Source organism: Trichechus manatus, unplaced genomic scaffold (assembly GCF_000243295.1).
Source record: "Trichechus manatus latirostris isolate Lorelei unplaced genomic scaffold, TriManLat1.0 scaffold00002, whole genome shotgun sequence".
Classification (NCBI taxonomy): Eukaryota; Metazoa; Chordata; class Mammalia; order Sirenia; family Trichechidae; genus Trichechus; species Trichechus manatus.
Genome location: NW_004443938.1, coordinates 45115825 through 45133482, shown reverse-complemented (window position 1 = coordinate 45133482; position 17658 = coordinate 45115825). Strand labels below are relative to the sequence as shown.

The 17658-nt window shown below is 34.8% G+C and overlaps 1 protein-coding gene across 1 annotated transcript in view; it reads left to right on the top strand.

Moving 5' to 3' along the window:
- Positions 1-17658, top strand: part of LAMA2 (laminin subunit alpha 2) — a gene marked incomplete at its 5' end in the record, with an annotated part of 457095 nt that overhangs the window by 205323 nt on the left and 234114 nt on the right. Inside the window, 4 exons of the mRNA XM_012554936.2 lie at positions 2206-2312; positions 7873-8053; positions 10943-11079; positions 16430-16666. Coding sequence (XP_012410390.1) covers positions 2206-2312; positions 7873-8053; positions 10943-11079; positions 16430-16666 — 662 coding nt within the window. The remainder of the gene's footprint in view (positions 1-2205; positions 2313-7872; positions 8054-10942; positions 11080-16429; positions 16667-17658) is intronic.

Genomic DNA, 17658 nt, shown 5'->3' with positions numbered 1-17658 from the left:
AAGGTCATTGATTTTCTGTGGGGATTAAAGGATCTAGCACATAGCAAGTACCCAGCAAGCTTCCTGGTGCCTGGGGATACTCATCCATGGTAGCTCTGTTGGTAGTAGTACTTGTAATAATCATGAGTATCAAGGTTCACTAATTCTGGGGACATGCAAATCATTGCATGCCTCTATCTCTGTTTTCCAGTAACCATTTCCATGCAAACTGAGGAGAGAATTCCATACATTTTATTTGGTGAACTAGTGATCTGTGGCATAAAGTCATAAGAACATGTGGAAGAATGTGTGAAACATTTTCAAACCATTACCAATTTTTACACTATCTAGATAAAATTTAGAAATATAAGAAACACATTTATTATTTGTTTTTATATTTTTTCCATATTTATAAATAGCTCTTCTATGCATAGATGGTAAGCCCTCATAAAAGAAAATTCATAAAATAAACCACAATTTTAGTTGCCTTTAGATTTGTTCATTAAATGCATACCATTACAAAGAAACATGTTTTGCTTTATAAATTTATGTATATTGTTTGTGTCATACTTTTAAACTTAAAAATGCCACTTAAAGTAATTCTGTATTACTTTTTGCCACTATTGCATTCATTACTTACCATCATATTTATGGTAAATTTATTTCCTACTCTAAGGAAAAAGTGACTTCTAAATTCTAAATTATTTAGGAATTTTAAAATGTATATATAATATGCCTAAGAAACTTACATAAAGTAAAACAAAAAAGCTCATTGCTGTCAAGTCAGTTCTGACTCATAGTGACCCTATAGGACAGAGTAGAACTGCTTCATAGGGTTTCCAAGGAGCAGCTGGTGGATTTGAACTGCCAGCCTTTTTGTTAGCAGCCAAGCTTTTAACCACTGTGTCACCAGAGCTCCCATAAAGTACATACAAAAATTCTAGTTTCCAAACACAAATGTATATTTTTAAAAAATCTTTTTTTTTAGCCTTTTCTCACACCACAGCTCTAGACTAACTACCCTTAGGCTGTCACCTGAGGAAAATGACTAAATGCTGAGGTAGGTTCTCAATGGCCAATGTACTGACATCAAGTTAGCAGTCACTAAAAGCCAAAACTTGCTGGAAGAAAAATCAAGCAGCTTTTAGAAAAGCAGAAAAAGAAAGTGAAACCTGGATCCAGATGAACAGAATAATAGGATAGGCTGAAGGAGTAGTTATTTATAATGTATTTAGAAGCTGTGGTCAAATCAAAATATTCGGACATTACACAAAATTTACCAAAACCATCTATGAATAGTCTAAATCCCTATGACATCACTCCCTCATGTTTTATTCCAGTATCAATGTAAGTATATGCACCACTAAAAATGCACTTGTAGAGTGCATTCTAATTGTGAACAGGACCCCTAAGTTTTCGGCTGATTCATTATATTGCAGAATAGCATTAGACAACTTCACAACAGAAAAATGACAAAAAATTACTTAAACCAAATATAGTTTCTATCTTTGGAGATAGTATATACATTTTAAAATAAGAGGTTTTTTTCTCTAAAATTATAATGCTATATACCTAATACACCAGAAAATAAATATTTTTTAACTTATGTACTTTTCTAATTTTAAAGGTATATATAGTTATTTTGCCTCAAGCTCATTTTTTTGAACTTAAAACAAAAACTGGTACATAGTGAATAATCATTCAATTGAAAAGAATTAATATGTTGCTTGATTAATGGTGATATTAATATGCTATTTTATTAATTTTGATAATTTCTCAAAATTTTGAATTACTTACAATGTAATTCTAATTTTTTTAAATTTCACTCCAATGTATGTATGAAGAAGTGAAACAGCTTGAGGAGTGATGGAAAGAACAGGGGACTGGTGTTCCAAACTCTGCTGTATCACCTACTAATCATGTAGCTTTGTATAGATTATGGCTGCTTTGAACTATGGTGTCCTCATTCTCAAAACTGGAATCATGATGATATTAGTATTTTAATAGCATATGATGTGCCAGGCATGGTGCTAACACTTTTAACGAATTATACCTATGGCTCGTAGAGTTGTTGTAAAGGATCAAATAATGAAATGCATAACAGAGCACTTAGCAAAGCAGAAAACATAGGGGTGAATGTTGTATTTGGGGTATGTTATTATTTAGCAAGACTGTTATGATGATTAAGAAGTTTTTCCTGAACACAGTTCTCTCCCCTCTTTGCAGCCTGTCGCTGTAATGTCAACGGCTCCTTCTCCGAGGTTTGCCACACTCAGACAGGACAGTGTGAGTGTAGACCCAATGTGCAAGGATGGAAGTGCGATGAGTGTAAGGTATGGAGGAGGCACTGACCCGGAACTGTTTCCTCCTTCAGATATTTTAATGGCCCTCAATGACATGTTTTATATGCCTTAGTATATTGAAAAAAGGGTAAAACGTTATCTAAATTTACGTGTAAAATTTCTGTCATCAGTGAAATTTTTTTTCTGATTAGAATGATATTTGCTGTATGTTATCATTTGACCTTCAACCTATATTTCCTTGGCAATTAATTTGTATAATATTTGCTGTAATTCAGATGTTTCCGAATTATAGCAAAAATCCTGTTCTGTGGAGAATAAAACACTCTTTCCTTTGCTTTTACATGTTTGGTAGAATAAAATGTTTCTCCCTTTGCTTTTAGCAAGCATTTTCTTCTAGTTCTATCCTTTAAAAATTAGTTCCAATGAGTATTCTACTTAATAAAATTTTTGTAAAGACACTAATCAAGGTAGATTTTAGATACATCATTTTGCTAAAATGAAATATTTAATTAAACTATGTTGCCCTTCATAGAGGTGATGGATTTGCACTTCCTCTTTCATATAAGGAAGTTTTATTGGTGATAAGATTGTTAAGCAGAAGCAAGAATTTCTTAGATGATAACTGGCCTTTCTGTAGGCAGATTTTAAAAGATCTGTTTCTATCTCTTGAATAATACCTTGTGCTCTTTTTTTTCATTTTATTTTTCTGTTGGCTTGGAAAGGCCAACACGTGGTGGGACCCAGAAAAGCAGTCCTGTGTGTTATGTGACTGTGATCCCGTTGGCTCTGTGTCACCGCAATGTGATATAACAGGACAATGTGTCTGTAGATCAGGCTTCATAGGCAAACTGTGCAACCTCGGCAGGCAGGCGCATCGACAAGAGGAACAGCCACAGAGAGCTCAACGAGTGCTGGGGTCTCCCCAGAGGTGGAGTTTCAGCAGCTCCAGCGGGTGCCCACGGGGAGCCTATCGGGCCCCACCTCCGGTAATCCCAGAGACACTGCATGGCTTATGCCTCAGCATGTTCTTAGCGTGTGGTGGCTGACATTCCCTGGTGGCATTTTATCCAATGACAGTTGCTAAGTGTGCAAATTGCCGATGCAAAAATTAGGCTATCTCTGATTGAAGCCTTGCCTTTTAAAAATAACTCTCCAGATGCTTTAAAGGTTATTTAGTTTCATAGGTTCATAAAAGTTTCCAACAACCATTGATTTGTAGAAATTAAAGAAAAAATTATTTTTAGGAACATACAGTTTTAGAAGTGGAAGGGTTCTCAAGTATCATTTGGAGCAAACACACTTATATGAATGAACAAATGAAGGGAAACCCGGCAAAGAAAGTGACTCGCCCAAGATAATTCAGCCCATTGATTACAATTGTGTGTCTCTACAACCACTTTCATGCATTTTTTCCCTTTCTTTACTTCATTTCTCCTCACCGTTTAGGCATTCTCCACATAGTTTATATTCTCACATTAATACCTGGCATTTTATCATACTTAATGATTTGGTACATTTCCCCATTATAATTTTGCTCCTGTATACAACAAATGGGGCCCTGGTGGCGCAGTGGTTAAGAGCTCGGCTGCAAGCCAAAAGGTCAGCAGTATGAATTCACCAGCTGCTTCTTGGAAACCCTATGGGGCAGTTCTACTCTGTCCTGTAAGGTCGCTGTGAGTTGGAACCAACTTAACAGCAACAGATTTTGTTGTTGTTTATACAAGAAACACATTTTCATACACCATAAATGTACAACGTACACAAAGTAAGGAAGGTTGCTTTCTACTACAAGAAAAGAGACTAGAATACCTGGAGTTTGGCTCCTGTTCAAACAGACCAAAAAAAAACCTTGGGAAGATCAAAGAGGGGAAGGGAAGGAGGAAGGGAAACAAAGAAGGAGGAAGGAAGAATGGAAGAAGTAGGTGCCTGGTTGAGTTGCAGAATAACAAGGGACAAGACTTGTCGGTGTAGAATCAGTCTGTGGGGAGGTGAGGAGAGGGAGTAGAAGAAGGCTTGAGTGAAGAAAACAGCAAAGGAGAAGAAAAAACTCATGTTTTCATTTTTTTGGCTCAAGATTGCATACTTTGAGAAAATAAGTTTTGATACGAGACATCAGATCAAATCCCAGATTCAGCAGTTCCTAGCTGTAAGATAAGTTATATAAATTGGTCTGTGATTCAACTTCTTCATCTCTGTAGGACTCATTATATAAGGTGTGTGTCTGTTTGAGTTATTTAAGAAGCAAAAGGCAAGAGACTTCCTGGGGGAAATGCCCGTGAAGGATGAAAGAGTTGACAGAGATAACCTTCTGTCTGTGATGCATGTCTGTTTCTTATGAAAGGAGAGAGGGAAAGAAGGATCGGGTAGAAAGAGACTCATACAGTGCATTCTGCCAAAATCTTGAAATCTGACCAGCTGATGAGAAGTGCCCCAGTAGAATTTGCCTATTAGAGGAATTCTGCATTGGGCAGGGAGGTTCTAGTTCCTTGTCATATCAATCATTGGCCGGGAGAAGTGTGACCTGGTTTGTGCTACTCCGGTGAGTCCAAAGAGATGAAACTGTAGGTTGTTAATCATCTACGCTCCCACAGCAAGTTCTCTTGGAGGGAATTCTGTTGAGGTATCTCCAGGGATGTCTCAGAGTAGGAGTGGTAACAGTGCATCAGACATGTACATGGAAAGTTCTTAGTAAACATTAGATATTATTACTATTATTATTACTATTGTTATTCAATGAAGATATTTTAAGATAAGTTTGTTTCTTTTAAAACAACAAATGAATTTAAGGTAAAAGAAAGGGTGGTAACTGATCAAAGCGTCTCCAAAGTATGAAATTAGCAGAAAATAAACTTTCATTCATGCCGTTTTCCTACTTTGTACAAAGCAGTGTTTTATCCTGACACTTTTTTTATCCTGAGGAAGTATCTATAGTAAAGGCCACAGACTCTGAAGTCAGTCTAGCTGATCTGGAATTCTGACTCCACAACTGGCTAGCTGAGTGACCTTAGGCAACTCACTTACCCTTTCTGTGCCTCAGTTTTACCACTCTGTAAAATGGTGATGATAAGAATGCCTATGTCACAGGGTTGCCGTCAGGATTAAATGAGTTCATATTTGTAAAGGACTTTAGAACAGTGCTTGGCATACAGTAAGCACTATGTAAGTGCTAGTTATTATTATTACTCTGAGTAAGAAGAATTTATGGGAGCCCTTCAAACTTCCTACTGAGACTTGACGGGCACTAATACCACATTAATATCAGTTAATCTCAGTTACTGACAAGGGATGTTAGCTCCTTAAATTTGCTTACTAGGTGTGTTTTCCATAGCCTTGGAAATAAATTTTTGAACACCAAATATATTAAAATTTTTATATTTTCGTAATATTTTATTTTGTTGTAACTAGCTTTTAAAACTACATTATTTAAATATTCGAAAAGTATGGTAGAGATATTTCTTCTTATGTATTTCCTTACATAATTTGCTTTGGATTTTTTTAAATGATAACTATGATTTAGAAGTTCCTTTAATATTTTATTGATTTATACATTATATGTATATTTATGTATTATACATATATGCGAAGTGAAGACAATTTAGGAAATAAAGACTAATGTAAAGTAGATTCCTGCTGCTCATATTGAAAGGAAAACCGTTTTAACACATTATGTTCTAGTCATTTTTCTATGTTTATATGTCTCAATTTGTGTGTCTCTATGGTATTTTAATTTTCATAGGTATGTATTTAGAATCATAGTGCATATATAATTTTGTATCTTGCTTTAAAAAATTTTACTAATGCTATATCCTAAGCATATTCATACCATTAAAACAGCTTCAAAACAGAATTTTAATGATCATATATCTCTTCATAACATGGATGTATCATAATTTATTCAACTATAATTGTAACATTGAACATGTAAGTGTCCCTACAGTTACAGTGATCAGTAATGCTGCAAGGCCATGTATGTGTATTAACCTTTGTCTGAATTTCTAATTATTTCCCTAGGACAGGTATCTAGAATTTTACACTGGTTTCCATTATATGAATAAAAATATTATATGTTTTAATTTTGCTTTATATAGTTGAATTTAATTTCAAAATAATGTATTAGGGCATTTGTTACAACACTTACACAATTTCTTATTTTATCCTGCAATGAAATCTGTGTTAGAATTAGAAATAAAAATAAGTCAGCAGTAAATATAAAGATTAAATGATTATAAAACTCAACCAACCCATTTTACGTTTAAAAAAATAAAACTATTCTTAGCTACAGTCATTTTAAAAGACTAGTTTTGAGTGTGATTTTGTTTTCTATAATTCATTTTTGATAGTTAAAATGAATGGCAAAAGTATATAATGATGCTTATTCATTTCTGTTTGGGTGGTTCACATTAAGAGGCAAGACTTATTTTTACCAAGAAGTAATTATTAAGTCTAATTTTCCAAAGTAGGAAATATTTTTACAAAGAAGTAATTACCAAGACTAATTTTTGAGATTAAAATATCATAAGAATGTGGCATACTTTCTATTAAAAAAGACAACCCTGACATACTTTACATAGAATGTAAGTTTTTCATTGTTCTAGTAGGAGTGATTTTTAATCTATCAACATTTTCGAACATAGTCACTCTAGGCCTGATGACATGTATGTCAAGAGAGTCAGCCAAAACTGGTAACGCAAACTTGACTATAGATTACTTTTTACAAACAGATAAGAGATATACATAAGAGGAAGTTATTAGAGAATGAAAGTTTCCCTTTACCCATCTCAATCTGGTAGTTTATACACATTCTCACAAATCAACGAATTGTTAGCAGTAAACTCCCCAAAAACTAGATGTTTGTGTAACCAATTGTTTTGTCAGTGTAGGCATAACCTCTGACTTACATTTATAATGTGATTCCTTTGATGAAGGCTAGAATTATTTATGGATATATGACAAAAAGTAGATGAAATATTAGGGGGAAAAGATTTTAATTTTAGTCTGCTGGTCAATAATATTGAGAGCATTTTTACCAAGTAGAAAGACCTAATATGATCTGTAAGTAATCAGTTCAGATTATTAGGAATGAAGCAAGTAAATTTTTCAATTAAAACTGGGATTACCAGCCGTACATAGCTTATTTCCACATTGCTGATAGAACCTTGGGAGATACAGGGAAACACTAGTGAAAATCTAACAGAAGGAAAGATAATGCCCTAATTCTGTCATTAGTCCTGATGGGATTTCAAAGTAATTGAACCCTTCTTTGGTGGCCCACTGGTTAAGTGCTACAACTGCTAACCAAAAGGTTGGCAGTCTGAATCCACCAGCCGCTCCTTGGAAACTCTAGGGGGCAGTTCTGCTCTGTCCTGTAGGATCGCTATGAGTCAGAATCGACTTGATGGCAACAGGTTTTTTTGGACGTGGTAGAAAAGTCCATTATATTAAATGACAACCCAATTGTAATAACCTCCAGGAAGAACCCTGATAACACATAGATTCTTTTTTTCTGCCTAATCTTTTGGTGCTGTGCATTGTGTTTTATTGTTAATTAGTTGATATAAATGTAATTTGTCTCCATCCTCTTCTATACCAGCCTGAGACTTTTGGCCTAAAATCAGCAAGGGGATGTGTTCCCTGCAACTGCAATTCCTTTGGGTCTAAATCTTTCGACTGTGAAGAGAGTGGACAATGCTGGTGCCAGCCTGGAGTAACAGGAAAGAAATGTGACCGTTGTGCCCATGGCTATTTCAGATTCCAAGAAGGAGGATGCACAGGTCTGTAAATAAGACTTAACTCCTACCTACTCATCTGCTGGTTTGCTGTGTTGGCTTCTATAACAGTTTGTTCTCTAAAGGAAATGCACATGACAACAAATGTTTGATACAAAATATTTAACTTGATAAGTAATATATATATTTAATAATCCAAAATAATTAACAAATGTAAAATGTTGCAACTTGAAGTTCTGCCTTATAAATAACTGTGGTTGCAAGTAATAAAAAAAACTGATAAAAATCCTCAGCAAATCCCTATCCTGGCGTGCCTCTTCTTGACGATGACCTCAGTTGAACCAGTCCCTCAAGGCGGCTACAGCTTGCAAGTCAAATGTTCCTTTTTTCTGGGTGCCAAAGCTAGCTTAAACTCTACTCCTAAGATAACACAGTTCAACTTTTTCCTTTTAAAAAAAATTAGTACAAGGAACAGGGAAGTTGATTTTTTTATTCTGGTCCAAAAAAAAAAAGTTTTCATCTATTTTCAGGAGCCTTGAAAACTGTGATGTTATGAGAAAGAAGCATGTTGGCTCTAGATAGCTGTTGTTGTTGTTAGGTGCCATCAAGTAGGTTCCAACTCATAGTGACCCTGTGCACAACAGAACCAAACACTGCCCAGTCCTGCACCATCCGCACAATCTTTGTTATGCTTGATAGTTGTTAGTTCATGAGAAAACGCAGGTAGAGGTCTCTAACCATGATTGTCTTAAGCAGTATTCTCATGTGTCCAGCCCCAGCCTTCCCATAAATCTTGAATGAAGACAATAGGAAATAGCGCACTATAGAGGAAAGTAAGGATGGAACATTAGCCTTAATTTATATGCCACTTAGAACTGGCCCTTATTCTGACAATCACTAAGCTGAATGTGACCTTTGCTTACTAACTCCCTGATTAAGCATTGATGATTCCCCTATACCCTCAGCACTGTAATAAACACATTGTAAGATTTTAAGACATTATTGTTGACTAATGTAACAAATTTATGTCAAAAACAGCAGGAATAACACTTAAAATTATTTGAAGAACCAATACCTTTAAGATATTCTCAAGCACTTTAGATATAGTTTTTATTATAAAGTCACATTACAAATTATTCTACATGTTATAATTGTAGATCCTCATAGAATCCATTTGTAATCTCCCGGTCAATATCTCTATATACTAAAAAATAAATCTGCTTTTGAAAATATACTCTGTTCTGTTCTTTAAATCAAATTCTCACTAACATTTTCACTTAATAGGAATTAATGAGATGGAAATTTACATTCAAATATTATCCACTACAAGAAATTATAAATGGGACCAAGAATATTATTTAAAATTATGAAATGATGATAACATGTAGACATAGTAAGCATTCTAACCCAGAGAAACAGAACAGGAAAATAAAAAAAAAAGCACAAAACGAGCAGAATGGCGTTGTGGTTGAGACCATGACTTGAGACAGATGATCTGGATTTGTCTAGTGGCTCCACCGGTAAGTGGTTATGTGACCCTTACTGATTGACTTAGCCTTTCTGCCTTCAGCAAAATGCATCTATTAAATGAAGTATCTACTTCATATGGTTTTGTGAGAGTTAGTTTCATTAATGGTTATAATATATTTAAAATAGTGCTTGGCACATAAGTCCTATGTAAGTGTTTATTATTACCATTATTTCTTTATTAGTATTATTAATTGTAGAAAACATTCTGTCTTTTGACAGGGAAAAACTAGTGAATTAACCAGGTTTTTTCCCATTTGGTATTATGATTCCACCGAAGAACTATTCAGAGAATTTCTAATCACAAGTAATGGTTTGAACTCTCCTAAGACGTTCTTCAGCACATATATTTAAATATAATGTTAACTGTTTTTCTTCTTAATGAATGGTACATATAAAATAAATCCTTTGACTTAAAATTGGCAATGACAATAATAATAACAAAAACAACAACTACCAACATTTATTTAGTGCTTACTCTGTGTCAAGCGTTGTGCCAAACATTTTTCACAGCTGGTATGGAATGCTGTGAGCAAAGATAATTGTGATCCCTTAAAAAGCTAACTTAATCAAATATTTTAAATGTATTCAGTTAAAAAGATTTAATCATTATATACCAATCAAAAGGTATGTAGCTTAGTAGTTTGGTCAATTATAATGAATAAGTGAAATACACTCCTTGTCTTGGATGGCTTTGACTATCTTCTCAAACCTTACCTTTTCATCCTCTGTGGAAATGCAGTGAATAATAATGAATTTTGCACTCTTCATATATCACAACATATCAAAGTAAATGAAGAAGCTATTGGAAAGAAATAAGGCAGGTGGTAAATAAAAGTCAACAAATATCTTCATATATTGATGGTGTCCATAACTTGACTGTTTTTAAATATTTGCAAAACTAGATTATCCTGATGTGTGTCATTTATAACTACATCCATGACACTGAAATTTAAGAAACCTATTAAGCTTATTGGGTTTTTGTTGCAAATAAAGGTCATTCACAGGCAGGAAAAATTAATCTATATAGCATAGAAAATTTAGTAATGAACTTCAGCATAGAAACAAAATTTTAACTTTGTAGCATCTAGGTAATACAATTAACGTGGAATCTGATACACCAGTGCTTTCTTTTCCTAAATGTACCTGAAAAGCTGGAAATGCTTTAACTTTTGAAATATTAAATTAAATACAACATGTATTTATTGAACAACTCCTTTGTCAAATATGTGGTACTATGATATAAAAGATGAATGAACTAAGTTTTTATTTTCAAGGACCTTTAAACATAGTATAGAGAATAAGACAACACAAACCACCACAATAAAAACTCAATACTTTATATCAAATTTCACTATTTTTTTTTTCTTTTTGCCCTTCTTTGTTTTCCCACTTCCACCTGTGAAGCTTGTGACTGTGCGCATTTGGGTAATAACTGTGACCCCAAGACTGGTCGATGCATTTGCCCTCCCAATACTATTGGAGAGAAGTGTTCTAAATGTGCACCCAACACCTGGGGCCACAGCATTATCAGTGGTTGTAAGGTAAGTTATCACTTTATTTCTTCTGATAATATTTTAAAATTCTCTCTTGGTAGAGTTTTGCCATTGGATATCACGAAACCCAAAATTATATTACACCACCATATAAAACTATGAATATAGTGTGAATATAGTAGAATTATTTCCATCTTTCTTTGAGCTCTGGGAGTTTTTCAGTTTAGAGTTTTCCAGTATTTTTCCCCCAACTTCATGGAATTTCATCCCATGCATTCACCAGCAGTACTTAGCCAAAAACTCAAGGGAACCTATCTTCAGATCTCTGGAGTTCTGTGTGCAAAGCCCTCCTTTGTGAACACAGATTCTGTTTGCTCTGTAAATGCTAACTGCCTCACCCTCTCCAAACTTCACTCTCTGTCTACTCAGCTATAGTGCTGGGCTTTGTTTGAATTCCTCCTGAGTTGCAGCCTAGAAACTGCCTCCATCCGCAACCTTATTTGTTTCCCTTCAGTCGGAAATCACAGTCCTGTGCTTCCTGATGTCCAGTGTCTGAAAAATGCTGTTCTTTTTAAAATTTACCTCTTTATTTATATTTATTTGGTTTGCAGTTTTTTATGGCAGGAGAGAAATTCTTCTAGCAGCTAATTCTTCCTTGACAGAAAAGAAACAGATAACGTTAACTTTTCAACATCTTGAGTTTAGGGTACCTCTGGGACACTTGACTAGCAAGAAATTAAAAATGTGGAACTAGAGTTCAGCAAGGTGTTTGTGTTAGAAATTTATATAGGTTGATCACATAAGCAATTAGAATCCTCAGGGAATGTATAAAGTTCAAAGAAAAGAGGGTTGAAATGGAGCACTTAAAATATGGCCAGGGAATGCAGATCCTTCATGGAAACTTGAGAAGGAACAGCTTTAAAAAGTGTAGGTAAACCATGTAACTGTTGTAAAATCTAAGCAGAAGAGAATATTCAAAGGAAGGAATGTGTTTCAGTGTCAAATGCAGCACAGAAGGCCAGTATGATTAGGACTTAACTTTGTCCATTAAATTTATGAGCTTTGAGTAAATCAGGGCATTGTTGATGTTAGTTAAGAGTCATTCCAGTTAATCGTATTCAGTTGAGGAGTATTGGAACGTGATGACCAAATGTAGCCTGTTTGACCCCATGGTAATGCTCTTTAGAGATTTACACTAGTTTTTTCTACTTCTTGTTGTTGTTGTTAGGTGCCATTGAGTCAGTAGCGACTCACAGCGACCCTATGTACAACAGAAGGAAACACGGCCTGGTCCTGTGCCATCCTCACAATCACTGTTATGCTTGAGCCCATTGTTGCAGCCACTGTGTCAATCTATCACATTGAGGGTCTTTTTTTCACTGACCCTCTACTTTTTCTACTTAGCATACATGAAATAGTAGAGTCCACCTGTTTTTACTTATATCTGAGTACAGTGGTCTAGAAACAACAGAGGAGAACAAGAATTCTGGTGATAGAAATAAGTTCAGAAGTTTGACTGCTTAAACATGTGCTCAGAGACGATAAAAACTAGAGGACTCTCATTTTTCCATTGCCGATGGCAGTATGGAGCTTGAAGTCCTGAATGGCTCTATCTTTGGAAACAAACAAAATTTCTCAAGAAATTCACATTTTTTTGAGTTGAAAAATGCCATAAGTCTGTATCACTTTTTAGATTTCTTGCTTTGAATCCAAACATCTCTCCTATTAATTTGACTCATGAATAAGCATTAAAGAAACTTATGAGGCTTCCATAATATCATCAAAATCCTAGTGATGTGGCCAAACTCTAATGAACTCCTGAAAGGGAAGCTGATGCCTAATGTTCATTATCTAAATCAGGATGGAATACAGGCAAATTCCCAAAACAAACAAACCGAAAAAAGAAAAGCCCTAATTAAATGCTTGATGTCGTTATTTTTGTAGATCGTTGATTTAGCATTTATATAATTGAAGTTGATTAAAATGTCTTGGATTACTTTAAACCACTGTTAAGAATCTAAATTTCTGAATAGCTAGACATTATGAACAATAAGAAAATTATATATGTATTTATGAGCATATATTCTACTATTTAAAAAATTTGGGTGACTATAATCTAAATGAACAGTGATTTGAGATTTATAGCTTCCCTTTCTTGTGTCATGGATGATTTCTCTGTGCTGAGGTCTGAGCACACACATCATTTGAGCTTTTATTGAAGTAGACTACAAAGCCTGCCATCCTTCACTAGCAGGGGAAGAGTGCATAAATTCTCTATTGCTAAACAAACACTGCATGTAATTATGATTTAAGTTTTCATGTTGCTTGTAGTGCTATCTAAACATATGGTTAATAGTCTCATTTATCTTTCACTATATCTTCCTGAGTAAACTTCCTGATTTGGAAAGGTCCCCATGTCTATTTGTACGAACCATTCCTTAAGAATTAGTACTTTGGTTTATACAGCAAATTGTGGAGCAAATATGACAAATTTTAGTTATTTAAAGGATGCTTCACAAGATTGTTTTTATTTATTGCATGATTATAGTTTCCATAACATATCATGATTTTCTATTTCTGATCGTGGCCCATTTTGTTTGAGTCAATACATACTCAAAGTGATTGGCAGGGAACATTTATTTAAAAGAATGAGTCAATCATTCTAATTTTGAAATCTTACTGTATATCTGATGTCTATAAGAATGAGTTATTTGGGAGACTGCAGTGAGTTATTCTATACATTAGAAGCTATGTCCACCTTTGTAATATAATAAATAATCACGTTTTGGATCTTTGGGTTTAAAATAATATCTAGCTAGCAACCCACCCTGCAGTCTTTTTAACTGGCTGTCAATGAAGACATAGAAAATACCAAATGTAAAAACATCAAAAATGAGGCCTGACGTTTATTTTAATATTAGAATATGATAATATTTTTCACCAAATATTTGAGCAGGGAAGATTGAGGAGAAACAGGTGGTTGTACAACACAACCTAGAAAGAGGAGTTCCATACATAAACTACTGTTGTCAGGAGCAGAAGTAGGAATATCCCTGGCAGTGGTGGACATAAGAATTAAGCTGAGTGGGGAAAGTGTGAGATACACAAAGTGAAATTCAGCCAGACTTGAATTTGGGAATTTGGCAAGTTATGGTAATATGTGGATGAGCTTCCATAGAGCTGTAGATCTGAGAAGGATAATAAACAGCAACAAAAAGACCTGGGTTACAGGCAAACTACACAGAGAAAGTAAAACAGAAATTTTTATAAAGGAAAAGTAGAGTAGAAATAATTGTTAACTAGTAGAAGGTGATTAGTTGCTATAAAAGGGTAAAAGAGGACTGACTGTAAGGGGCTCAGAAGTAGCTGGTGCAAAAGAGCAGCTACGACCTCAAAGAAGGCTGAGGGAATGGATGGTAAAGGAACTAAGGACTAGGAGAGGCCATTCCCCCCACCTCCCAATCTGAGATTCAGACCTCTTTGAAGAGGGTGCAGCTATCATGAGAACATATAGCCTAATGGTGGTAAAAATAAATAAATAAATAAAACTTTCCGGAGTTTGTAGGCAAGTTCTGGTCTATAAATGCTGCCCACCATAGCTGAAGGGTTTGAGAAGACTGGAGCTATTTGGAAGCAACTTGTCATTGTCAAAATTATGTGTAGGCTAGAGCTACCCAGAAGCTGCCTATGAGTAGAGAGTGGTCTGAGGGCACAGTTGGGATTTTTTTCCTGGGTCACTGGGCTCCCATGTTAAATAGAGTAATAATAATAATAATGTAGGACTAAAGCCCAGAAAGAAAATGTCATCCCACCAATATGGCATTCTTGCTCCTTCCAGGACCCTTTATCAACTAAGCCTAACATTCCACACCCGGTCATGAACAAATGTTTATAGGGTCCAGCTACAATATCATGAGGTAGGACAAAGAAGGGTAAATTTGGAAGTAGGAGACAATGGATTGGTAACTAGCATAGCTGGCCTATGAAAACAATTTATTTCAAAATCCTAAATGACATTTTAGAAATCCATTTGGCATTTTTAGTTAATTGCAAGAAGATATGAGTTCTGTCAATCAAGAGCAGAAAGCCCTTAAAAGGAGAATATAAGATGGAAACACAAGAGACTGAACAGAAATTCAAGATGAATGAGGTGAAATTAAGGAAAGGATTAAAAAGAAACTAAAATACAATAGTGTATTACAGTAAACATTGGTGGTCTATACGTACAACAGAATTTTCACTGTATAAAGTAGGAGCCATAAAATGAAGAACAAATTTGAAAGGAAAATATGGTAAGAAAGTTAAAGCAAAGGAAAATTATTACACAAGACATTAGTATGTTATAGATTTGGCAGTCAGGCAAGAGTGATGTACTTTAAGAATTACAGGTGTTCTTGAAAAGAAAATTGGTAAATTAGAACAGAAGTAAAAATCAAAGACAAATTTGAAGATACAACATTCAATCAAAAATCAATTATGTTCCCAAAATGAAAGAACTCAGCATGTTCCAGTAAACTAATGGAGAGGGGGAAAAAAAAGACTCCGAGTTTAAACAAAATTCTAGCAAAAATTTGAATTACAGAAATAAAGAGAAAATCCTATGTATATCTAGGAAGAAGATATGCTTACCTGCAAAGCACCTCAAATCAGGCTTGTTGACAAAACTAAATGTCAAAAGACAACCTATTAGATCTCACTTCTCCAAGTCCCTGCTGGTTTCTCCATGTCTGATTTGTGCTCCTTATATGTTCTCATAGTATTTTGCCCTTCTCCTATCATACAATGCTTATTACAGCGTATTCTATTTACATATTTGCTTGTCTCCCTTTAGTAAACTCTAAGGTAAGTCTCTGTAAAACTGAAATGAAATAATAATGAGATAAGGTAAAACTGACTTTCTCTAAAGTTTAATCTCTGAAGCAAAAAGTATTTGAGAAAAGTCCATGGCTAAACCCTTCCCATCCAAAAAAGACAGAGAAAACACATTTTCTTTCTTCTTCACGTACCATCATGGTTTCTGGACCATCATATATTTTAGTAAAGGCAAGAACCAATTTGTATATTATGCTTGCTGATGTGTCCCAAGCTACCTAGACTAGAATAATGCAAAACATGTAATAGCCACATGATTAATATTTATTTAATTAAAAAAAAAAAAAGTTCAAGACGATTCTGACTCATAGCGACCCCATAGGACAGAGTAGAACTGTCTCATAGTGTTTCCAAGGAGTGGCTGGTAGATTCAAACTGCCGACCTTTTTTGTTAACAGCCAGGCTCTTAACCACTGCTCCACAAGGGCTGCATTTGTTTAACAGAAGTATAGAAGCACAGAATTAAATTTTTAAGCTATACCCAATGAAAATGTGTTAATACTTGCTGTTTTATCTTCTCTTTAAGGTTTGCAACTGCAGTTTGGTGGGATCCCTCAATTTCCAATGCAATGTAAACACAGGCCATTGCAAATGTCATCCAAAATTCTCTGGTGCAAAATGTACAGAGTGTAACCTAGGTCACTGGAATTACCCTCACTGCGATCTCTGTGACTGCTTCCTGCCTGGAACTGACGGCACAACCTGTGACACAGAGACTAAGAAATGTTCATGTAGCGATCAGACTGGCCAGTGTACATGCAAGGTATGTGCTGCCAAAACATAGCAAGGAAATTCCTACTCAATTCTGTCAGTTGTTCCCTTTCAGCTTCATTCAGTGCTCGTTATCCCTGCTTCCGTAAGCTAAACGAACAGATAAACAATAATAAAGAAAAATGATTGCTAGATATTGTTTTCATTGATACATATTCATTTACATACAGCTATGCGCTGCTTTTCAAGAACTTATATTCAACCAAACCCCAGAATTTTTCCCAGTTAATGGAAATGATGTATTTTCAGTGGTAAAATGATATTATTTCTCTTTGTATATTTGTTTTGCTTAAACAAGAATAATCTGGAGGGGAAAAAAGACTGTTCTCTCAAGTGTCATTAGGGAAGTCACTGCTAAATAATAAGGTTTAAAAAATTGTTTTTTTAAAATTAATCTGCAATCACAGTACACTAAAAAATGTGTTTACTGCTGTGGAAGTTTGGTAAAATTTCATCATGTATAAACACTGACATTACAAACAGTGACTATCTGCAAATCTCAGCCCTCATTAATATTGTTAAATGATGTAGAAAAAAGTCAATTAAAAAGGATAAAGGGAATAGTTTCTCCTTAGATATTTCTGAGAAAATAAATCCAGGATAAGTGCTGTATCAGAGGTATCTTTTCAAGATAAAGTCTGTGTAAAAAAATGAAAGAGGAAATAGGAGGATAAAATCTGGGTACTGGTAGTTAACGTAGTCTTGAAATTTAAGAAAATGGCAGTTTTCTGCCACCAATGAAGAATGCCAGTCATAATAAAAGTACAACTGCAAGAAACCCAAAGGGATCTACATAAGTGGAAAAACACACCATGCTCATGGATAGGTAGACTCAACATTGTGAAAATGACAATTCTACCCAAAGCAATTTACAAATACAACACAATCCTGATCCAAATACCAACAACATTCTTCAAAGAGATGGAAAAACTAATCATTAAATTTATATGGAAAGGTAAGAAGCCCAGAATAAGTAAAGCACTA